General features: G+C 39.6%; 2 protein-coding genes across 2 annotated transcripts; both read left to right on the top strand.

Annotated features, from left to right (window-relative positions):
- Positions 1–3,369: 3,369 nt before the first annotated feature.
- Positions 3,370–5,180, top strand: LOC140061251 (uncharacterized). The gene is made up of 2 exons (XM_072107758.1): positions 3,370–3,516; positions 4,058–5,180. The coding sequence occupies exon 2, from the start codon at positions 4,248–4,250 to the stop codon at positions 5,178–5,180; it is 933 nt and encodes a 310-aa protein (XP_071963859.1). The 5' UTR covers positions 3,370–3,516; positions 4,058–4,247.
- A 1,091-nt stretch (positions 5,181–6,271) lies between these two features.
- LOC140061250 (uncharacterized) lies at positions 6,272–9,481 on the top strand. The gene has a single exon (XM_072107757.1). The coding sequence runs from the start codon at positions 6,272–6,274 to the stop codon at positions 9,479–9,481; it is 3,210 nt and encodes a 1,069-aa protein (XP_071963858.1).
- Positions 9,482–10,754: the final 1,273 nt, after the last annotated feature.

The following is a 10,754-nucleotide window of genomic DNA, read 5'->3' as shown; positions in this document are numbered from 1 at the left end:
CGCAAAGGTGTCATATTGCGCAAGAACTATCTTGCGCAATTTACAAATTGTGCAGCGCAATTTAAAATTGCGCAAAGATTTCTTGCGCAATTTGAAATTGCGCAAGTTGATTGCGCAATTATAAATTGCGCAAGAATTGTTTGCGCAATTTCAAATTGCGCAAGGATTTTTTTTCGCAATTTCAAATTGCGCAAATCGTTCAAATCGCGCATAACAAAATCACTTCTTGTTGCTATACGCTTGGGTGCACACGGAACAAGAAAATTTAACTGATGAATTATTCATGTTTATTTTGTGACGTTTCATGAGGGGGTCCCCAACTTATGTACGAAAAAAAAAATCGCGGCCGGGCGACTAAACACCGTATCCAGCAGTCATCACTACTAAAAAGGCCTAGGCCTAGCCTAGCTAGGCCTAGCTAGCTCCAGGCCATGGCATTGTCAAACACCATTTACTCGTCCAACCGTTTCTTCAAAACGATGTTAACATCCGTGTTAACAAGACGATGTGGACGAATTTCCATCAATTTCAGTTAATTACAACGAAGTAATAATAAAATGAATGTTTCAATAATACGTGTATAATAAATAGCAAAATAAACATCGCTCGCGAGAGGAGGAGGGTCGAGAGAGAGGCCAAGGTGGTCGACTCTGTGATTCTCACGCATGCGCAAAATAACTCCGTGTACCCAGCAAGATAGGCATTTGGCTATGAATTTCGTAAAAGGTGGCCTTGAAAAACGAAATTAAAATCCGTTTAAAAAAAAAACATGGTTGATAATATGAATTAATTTTATTCGATTAGGCTAACATACTTATCCAAGAATAAAACTATCAAAGCGATAAGTAATTACTACCATGCTTTTGCATCAATCAATGATTTACTGCTAAATTCCTATCTCTGTAATACAAAAATAACTTTTAGTGACGTCACAAAAAGTTTTTCACAGGTTTCTCAGGGGCGTTTTGAGGGCGTTGTCGTCCTCCAAAACATTAAGTATGACTATGGCAAGCTTAAAACTGATTTATCTACACGTTGAGCCAATAAAATGATATTGCTAGGAACCCTTTCATATCCATTTTAATGTCAGGTGTTTTGATACACGAGTAGTTTTAAAAACCCAATTTGTTCAAATCCATCCGCTTGTTTGAGGCGTTTTGATAGGCTAGTCTATTAATACTATAGAGAGCAATCTCACCCGTTTGGCTATTTTGTGTCCAGTAAAGTGGTACGGCATGTTACAACCGCTAATGTAGAAAACGCCAGCTAATGTCGAAACAACCGTTAATGTAGAACAATCCACCGCTTATGTAGTAAAACCTCCAGCTTATGTAGAAACACCAACAGCTTATGTAGTAAATAAAAATCAACACCAGCTAATGTAGAAACAGTCAAACGCTTATGTAGTAACGAAAATTGCCTCCCAGCTTATGTAGTTACTATCGCCAGCTAATGTAGAAAATGTTATATATTTTACAAAAATGTCTAATTCATGTGCAAATGCATCGATCTTTACTTAGCTATCAGTCTTTCCACCTCTCGTAAGTAACCAACTTTCTAAAATGACCACACATCTCTGTTAAGGGACCGCTTATCATAATCGACCACGTCTCGTAAGGGATTACCTCCTCTCATAAGGGACCGCTTCTCATAATCGACCACCTTTCGTAAGCGACCACACCTCTCGTAAATGACCACTTCTTTTAAGGGACCACGACCTCTTTCTCCCTATTAACGGACCGCTTCTCATAATCGACTATCTCCCGTCACAACGACCTCTGGTAAGTGACCACCTCTATTGAACGTCCACCGTTTCTATCAAGGGACCACTTCTTATAATCGACCACCTCTCGTAAGTGATCACCGCCTCTCATAAGGAACCGCTTTTCATAATCGACCACCTCTCGTAAGCGACCACCTCTTTTAACGACCACACCTCTCGTAAGTGACCACTTCTTTTAAGGGACCACGACCTCTTTATCTCTATTAAATCTTCAATGATGAGAAGCGGTCCCTTAACAGAGACAGTGGTCGTTCAATAGAGGTGGTCATTTTCGAGAGGTCATTGTGATGGGAGATGGTCGATTATGAGAAGCAGTCCATTAATAGAGGTGGTGGTCCTTTAAAATAGGTCTTCACTTACGAGAGGTGGGGTCGTTAAGAGAGGTGGTCCTTTAAAAGAGTCGTCACTGACGATTATGAGAAGCGGTCCTTTAATAGAGAGAAAGAGGTCGTGGTCACATAAAAGAGGTGGTCACTTATGAGAGGTGTGGTCCTTAAGAAAGGTGGTCGTTTACGAGAGGTGGTCGATTATGAGAAGTGGTCCCTTATGAGAGGAGGTGATCCCTTACGAGACGTGGTCGATTATGAGAAGCGGTCCCTTAACAGAGATGGTTGCTTACGATGTGTGGTCGTTTTAGAAAGTTGGTTGCTTACGAGAGGTGGAAAGACTGATAGCTAAGTAAAGATCGATGCATTTGCACATGAATGAGACATTTTTGTAAAATATATAACATTTTCTACATTAGCTGGCGATAGTAACTACATAAGCTGGGAGGCAATTTTCGTTACTACATAAGCTGTTGACTGTTTCTACATTAGCTGGTGTTGATTTTTATTTACTACATAAGCTGTTGGTGTTTCTACATAAGCTGGAGGTTTTACTACATAAGCGGTTGGTTGTTCTACATTAACGGTTGTTTCGACATTAGCTGGCGTTTTCTACATTAACGGTTGTAACACGGCACTGCATGGTTAACTAAGCACCCCTGTCTTGAGCCTGTTTTATAGCCGACGTTATTCGACGACGCTATCATCATTGATCGTAACTTAAGTAATATTCTCAGAGTTTTTTCAATGCTGTCAAATCAGCAAATGCACTGTAATGTAACTATTTGGTTATAGCTCAAATCCCTTTAAAGAAAGAATACAAACGTAGAATACAATTATACATTACATTAATGTGATAAATATTTACTACAAAATACAAATTACTACAAAAAAATTACTTATTTCATTATATTAATTCCGCTGAACGACACGAAATCACAGAAAAACAGTTATTTTTTAGTGTTTTTTTAATGTATCTATGTGTTATTATTTGAACGATATTTATGACTGTTTCGGTATTGTTATGCCTAATTAATTACCTACAAAATGGCATGTTATGTTAGTATTTTTTGTTTAGTTTTTTGAAACAGTAAAGTCACGTGGTACGTCCCTGCATGGTTAATTAAGCACTGTTTTCTCGACGCTATTATCGTTGATCTTTAAAAGTTAACTTAAGTAATACTTACAAAAATGTCAATGCTGTCAAATCAGCAAATGCATTGGCTGGTAATGTACCTATTTAGTTATCGCCCATGTACTGATTTCTAATCAGTAGGTTAATTTGTATAGCGCCATCGTGCGGGTCCTTTTGGACAGATATGAGAACGTGATAATTAATTGTTTGTTTAGAGGACATAATAATCAACAAAGTTGTTATGTTGAATTTGAGCTACGATACCGGAACCGGTAATGCTTTGTTATAGATGTTTTTAGCTTTAGTTATGATACATTTAATATTCGTGACTCCTTCTTGCTTAGGCAGATTGGCATTATTTAGATGGCGAGGTCGTTTAGACTCGCCGCCTAGAGCATGGAGGGTTGGAGTGGCATGGCCGGAGCAGGTTGTCATGGATGTCGCTGTTCTGTAGAGCCCACATTTATGCCCTCAGTTTGTTTGTTTACATTGTTTATTTAAATTGTTATTTACTGATTATTATCATTACGTTTACTGATAGTAGAATGATTGTAGTTATGACTTGAACTTTAAGATTACTTTATGTTATTTAGTCTATTTAAGACATGCAGATTTGCATCATGTATCACACAGTTAGCTACACGTCACATGGTGTGTTGTGCACATCTGAGCGGTCGTTCCGCTTGACGAAGCATAGATTACGTCATATAATGTATGGTTGAGATACGTCATTGTTCTCTTCCTAAGATTTAATGTTGTATTTACCTCAGTTTGAGGTTGAATTTGCTGATTGCTATACTTGTTTGTTTTCAGTAATTTACGGCTAGAGGCTAGAGGCTAGAGGCTAGAGGCTAGAGATTAGAGGTTAGAGATAAATGAAGAAATAAAGGCTGTAATACAGCATAAATGAGCCAGTAAATTCGTCGGTAGCGTTTCATTCTTAAGTACGTGTACTTACAGTAAATTACGGAGGTATTTCAACCAATCCTGAAAGTGAAGCAAGATGCCCGCTAGCACATCTGATCAAAAGGACAAGCTGAAACACTCCAGAAGAGTAAAAAGGGGAGCATTCACTAGAGCCTTAAATGTATTAAAAGCAGCGACAGCTGAAGAAAATGAGAAGGAAGTAGTAGAGAATGCTCTTGAAAGACTGCTAAATGCGTCTAATGGAGTAGAACAAGTTCATGATGCACTCGTTGCAATACTTGACACTGAACCTGAATTAGAAGAAGCAGAAACGTATATTGAAATTGTGTTATTAGAGTTCACACAAGGTCTGCAAATAGGGAAAAAATATTTAGCAGATATCAAGGCAAGGGAGACATCAGTGGTGGATACTACTACCAGCAACAGGGAGGATGATGACCGAAACGTAAGCAGCAATGCAATTGCGAAATTCCTAATGAAGAAAGATTTGATCAGCAATGGTTTGATTAAATTTGATGACAGTCCATTAAATTACAGATCATGGATGGGTACGTTTAAGGCAATTGTCAAAGAGCTATCCTTGAGTGCACGAGAAGAGTGTGATTTGATGATTAAATGGCTAGGTCCTGAATCGAGGAAAATAGTAATGAGGTTAAGGGCGGTTCATCTAGACAACCCTGAAAATGGCCTAAAGGACATGTGGAAACGCTTGAATGAAGAGTATGGTGCCCCAGAGTTGATTGAGAGTGTTCTATTAAAGAAATTAGAAACCTTCCCGAGGATCAAAGATGACCATCAGCTGAAGGAAATGTCAGACCTGTTAAGGGAAATTGAAGTAGCGAAATCAGATAAAAGACTACCAGGATTGGCCTGCTTTGATACCGCAAGGGGTGTCAATATGGTGACAGAAAAACTATCATACCAACTACAAGACCGGTGGCGTACAACCGGAGCAAGGTATAAAGCCGATAAAGATGTGTGTCGTTCCCGCCATTCAATGTTTTTGTAGAGTTTGTTGCAAAAGAGGCCAAGGTACGTAACGACCCGTCATTTCAGATTACATCTGCATCAAAAAGCCGTGATAGCCAAAAGGGAAATAAATCTGGTGATTCCGCAAGAGCTTATAGTACTCAGTCCAAGCAGAAAAGGTGTTTTTGTTGTGACGGAAATCACACAGTGGAAGGATGTGATAAATTTAAGGGTTTAGAACTGAAACAGCGAGAAGAGTTAATAAGAAGGAAAGGATTATGTAGAGGTTGCTTGAAAAAAGGGCACATATGGAGAGAATGTAAGTGCCGAAGGATTTGTGATATATGTAAAGGCGAGCACCCCACTATCATGCATAGATTTTCAAACAGTACTGCTGAACCACCTGTAGTATCTTCAAACAGTGCAGCTGAACCACCTGTAGTATCTTCAAACAGTGCAGCTAAACCACCTGTAGTATCTTCAAACAATTTGTGCAGCAATACATGTGACAATGAACAGTGTTGCTCTTCAATAGTGCCTGTGTGGATTGAATATGAAAAACAGGAAAGCATAACATACGCCCTTCTTGATGAGCAGTCAGACTCCTGTTTTATCTCAGCAAAACTTGCACAAGAATTAAAAACCAAGGGTGTCCGCATACAACTGGAAATATCAACAGTACTTACAAAGGGATGTGTTACTTCGGAGAAGATAAATGGTTTGAAGGTGAGAGGACTTAAAGAAGGGAAAACTATAAGTTTACCAGCAGCCTATACTCGGGATTCCATACCTGTATCAAGACACCAGATTCCTACTCCAAACTCAGTGAATGGTTGGCAACATCTACAGAAAATAAAAAATGACTTAAGTCCACTTCTTGATATTGAAGTTGGTCTAATAATAGGCCACAATTGTTCTAGTGCACTGATGCCAAGGGAAGTGGTACAAGGTAATCATGACGAAGATCCGTATGCGATTAAGACCTTATTAGGATGGGGTGTGGTAGGTGTCATTAAGGCACGGAAGGGAGAACCCACCAACAATATGAAGCAATTCTCCTTCAAAACAACTACTAAAGAAGTAATAAAGGTGCTGGAAAGAGATTTCTTGGATGATCGTATAAATTGAAAAATGATATCAGTCGAGGACACAAAATTCTTGAACGCTATGCAAAAAGGATGCAGAACAGAAAATGGACATATCCAACTGCCATTACCATTTAAATTGGAAATTCCCAAGTTGCCTAACAACAAAGTAGCTGTTGGTAAGAGGTTAATTCAGCTGAGACACAAAATGATAAAACAGCCATCATTCGCTGCAAAATATAAAGAGTTTATGACTAGTATCATAGACAAAGGTCAGGCAGAAAAGGTACCTACAGAAGAACTTGTGTGTGGGTGTGAAAACGTATGGTATATTCCACATCATGGAATATTTCACCCTAAAAAGCCAGAAAAATTGAGGGTAGTTATGGACTGTGCATCACGCTACCAAGGTATATCCCTAAACGATATGTTACTCACTGGTCCAAATTTAACTAACAATCTAGTGGGTGTGATGCTAAGGTTCAGACAAGATCGCATAGCAGTCGTTGGCGATGTTGAAGGAATGTTCCATCAGGTCTTAGTGGCGCCGGAGCATCGAAACTTTTTGAGGTTCTTGTGGTGGCAACATGGTAATTTAAATGAAGAGCCCACTGATTACCGAATGCTCGTTCACGTTTTTGGAGCGGCTTCATCTCCTGGCTGTGCCAACTATGGATTTAAAAAAGTAGCAGATTTGTATGAAAACGAGTATGGGACTGATGCTGCTGAATTCGTCCGCAGAGGATTCTACGTGGATGATGGCTTAAAGGCTGTTCCAACGATCGATGCTGCTATCAGTTTGATAAAGAGAACTGTGGATATGCTTAGCAGAGGCGGCTTTAGGTTGCACAAATTTCTCTCTAATTCTCCAGAGGTATTGAAGTCCTTACCCGCCACGTCAATTGCTTCCAAAGTAAACCAGTTGGACTTGAGTGATCTTCCTACAGAGCGGACGTTGGGTATATTGTGGAATGCAGTGGAAGATACCTTTACATTTGAAGCCAATTTGAGAAATAAGCCATCAACTAGAAGAGGTATTCTGTCTACGGTGAGTGCTATATTTGACCCTCTTGGGTTTGTTGGTCCTTACGTTCTGTTGGGTAAACGCATATTGCAGGAGATTTGTGCTGGTGGTGCTGAATGGGATCATCCGGTTGGTGAAGAAACCCTTAGATCATGGGAAGAATGGAAAAAGCAATTGGTGTACTTGAAAGACGTCAGTATTGAAAGATGTTATAAGCCAATAAGCAATAGAAATTCAGAAATTGTATCCACCGAGCTACACCATTTTAGTGATGCGAGCGAGAAAGGATACGGTCAGTGTTCATACTTACGACTTGTTGATAAAGAAGGTAAAGTGAAGACATCACTCTTAATTAGCAAATGCCGTGTAGCTCCTAAGAGAATGATAACTATACCAAGGTTGAAACTGGCAGCTGCAGTGGTATCGGTTAAGGTTGCATCCATGCTGAAAGAAGAGATAGAGTATCCGAACGTCACTGAGTATTTCTGGACTGACAGCCAAGTAGTCATTGGATATATTAATAATGAAGCGAAAAGGTTTAACACCTTTGTAGCTAATAGGGTGCAACAAATTCACGATGCGAGCACTAGTGGTCAGTGGCACTACGTAAGCAGTGAGGATAATCCCGCTGATATTGCATCACGTGGAATGGATGCTGAGAAATTGAGAGATTGCGAGAGGTGGTGGCATGGACCAGCTTTCTTAAACCGTGAAAAATATACAATCAACCAGTTACATATTGAAATAAAAGATGACGATGTGGAAGTAAGGCAAGCTAAGGTGTTTGCAACACAAGTGAAAACTGAACTGATCCCAGACATGTTAAGAAGAACTTCCAGTTGGCACAAGGTACGACAAATACTTGCAAGGTGTTTAATCTTTATTTATAAATTAAGAGGATGGAAGCGATCCGGAGAAGTTACGGTAGAAGACCTAACTAGAAGTGAAAAATTGATAATTAAAGCTGTGCAATACAATGAATGGAAGGATTTGAATGCGCTGGTGAAGTTAGACCCAGTCGTAGACAACGATGGATTGCTGCGTGTAGGAGGTCGTTTAAAGAAAACTAATCTACCAGAAGAAATTAAACATCCAGTAATCATCCCTGCAAAAAGTGATTTAACCCGATTAATAGTCAGTCATTACCATAATCAAGTGTACCACCAAGGTAGAGGGATTACTCTTAATGCGGTGCGAGCTGCTGGGTTCTGGATGATAGGTGGCGTGGCATCTGTCTCGAGATATATTCACGACTGCACGGTATGTCGTCGACTTAGACGACCTACAGAACTCCAGCGTATGGCAGATCTACCAGTCGAAAGAGCCTTTAGTTACTGTGGCGTAGACTTCTTTGGGCCGATCATTGTAAAAAATGGTAGAAAGGAACTTAAGCGCTATGGTGTGCTATTTACATGTTTGGTGTCTCGAAGTGTGCACCTGGAGATAGCCAGCTCGTTTTCGACAGATTCCTTTATGAATGCCTTTCGGCGATTTTTATGTAGGAGAGGACCCGTCAGACAAATGAGGTCCGACCAAGGAACCAATTTTATTGGTGCCACAAGAGAGCTGAAGGAAGCAGTAAAGGAGATGGATCAAGAGGCAATTCGCATAAATATGCTAAGGTTAAATTGTGATTGGAAATTTAACACACCCACTGCAAGCCATCACGGAGGAGCTTGGGAGCGTATGATCAGAACAACCAGAAACATTTTTGATAGCTTAATGCTTCAGCATAAGGCGATATTGAATGATGACATGCTGAGCACATTTATGACAGAAGCAGAAGCAATAATTAATAGCAGACCTTTATGTGCTACTAACGATGCATCTTTAGAACCGTTGACACCATTTCACTTGTTAACGATGAAAAGCAGTGCGGTGTATGCTCCGCCAGAAAACTTCAAAAGGGATGGGAAGTTTAGCCGGAAGCTCTGGAGAAGAGTCCAGCATCTGGCGGATACTTTTTGGAGTAGATGGCGAAAAGAATATATTATCAATTTACAGCAAAGACAGAAGTGGACTAAGAAGAAAAGAAACATAAGCATTGGAGATATTGTACTTTTGTATGAAGAAGGTGTCCCGAGAAATCATTGGGAGCTTGCTCGAGTTACCAATACCAAGCCGAGTGATGATGGTTTAGTGAGAAGCGTCACTGTCTTCGTTGGACGAAGAATAACAACATTGGATAGGCCAGTAACCAAGATTGTGTTGTTGGTTCCTAAAGATCAGTAATCTAACACTGCATTTGTAGAAATTATATAATTTAGTAATTGTTTGAATCTTACTTTGTTTATCATTGATAATTATACCATTGTTTAATTTGTTTGTTAGAAATTGTAGTCAATTTATGGGAGGCCTGTACTGATTTCTAATCAGTAGGTTAATTTGTATAGCGCCATCGTGCGGGTCCTTTTGGACAGATATGAGAACGTGATAATTAATTGTTTGTTTAGAGGACATAATAATCAACAAAGTTGTTATGTTGAATTTGAGCTACGATACCGGAACCGGTAATGCTTTGTTATAGATGTTTTTAGCTTTAGTTATGATACATTTAATATTCGTGACTCCTTCTTGCTTAGGCAGATTGGCATTATTTAGATGGCGAGGTCGTTTAGACTCGCCGCCTGCCGCCTAGAGCATGGAGGGTTGGAGTGGCATGGCCGGAGCAGGTTGTCATGGATGTCGCTGTTCTGTGGAGCCCACCTTTATGCCCTCAGTTTGTTTGTTTACATTGTTTATTTAAATTGTTATTTACTGATTATTATCATTACGTTTACTGATAGTAGAATGATTGTAGAAGTTATGACGTGAACTTTAAGATTACTTTATGTTATTTAGTCTATTTAAGACATGCAGATTTGCATCATGTGTCACACAGTTAGCTGCACGTCACATGGTGTGTTGTGCACATCTGAGCGGTCGTTCCGCTTGACGAAGCATAGATTACGTCATATAATGTATGGTTGAGATACGTCATTGTTCTCTTCCTAAGATTTAATGTTGTATTTACCTCAGTTTGAGGTTGAATTTGCTGATTGCTATACTTGTTTGTTTTCAGTAATTTACGGCTAGAGGCTAGAGGCTAGAGATAAATGAAGAAATAAAGGCTGTAATACAGCATAAATGAGCCAGTAAATTCGTCGGTAGCGTTTCATTCTTAAGTACGTGTACTTACAGCCCAAATCCCTTTAAAGAAAGAAGGCAAACGTAAAAATTACAAATTAGCAGTGGTACCAGGATCGTCCCGACAGTAACCGCGAGCATCATCACTTGGTTAGTGCTAGGGCCACAGTCCTAGGGTAGAATGACGGTCAGCGCATTTAATTTGAGGCCATTTTAATAATTTAAAAAGGGTTATTTAATATACTCACAGTATTTTCAATGCTGTCAAATCAGCAAATGCATTGGCAGACAATTTAACTATTTGGTTACTGTACTAACCGTTAAAAAGGATTTCAAAAGTAACAATTAGCAGTGGTACCAGGATCGTCACGACAAGGGG

The sequence above is a fragment of the Antedon mediterranea genome, chromosome 10, assembly GCF_964355755.1.
Source record: "Antedon mediterranea chromosome 10, ecAntMedi1.1, whole genome shotgun sequence".
Classification (NCBI taxonomy): Eukaryota; Metazoa; Echinodermata; class Crinoidea; order Comatulida; family Antedonidae; genus Antedon; species Antedon mediterranea.
The sequence above is the reverse complement of the archived record's forward strand: the minus strand, read 5'-3'. Positions and strand labels throughout refer to the sequence as shown.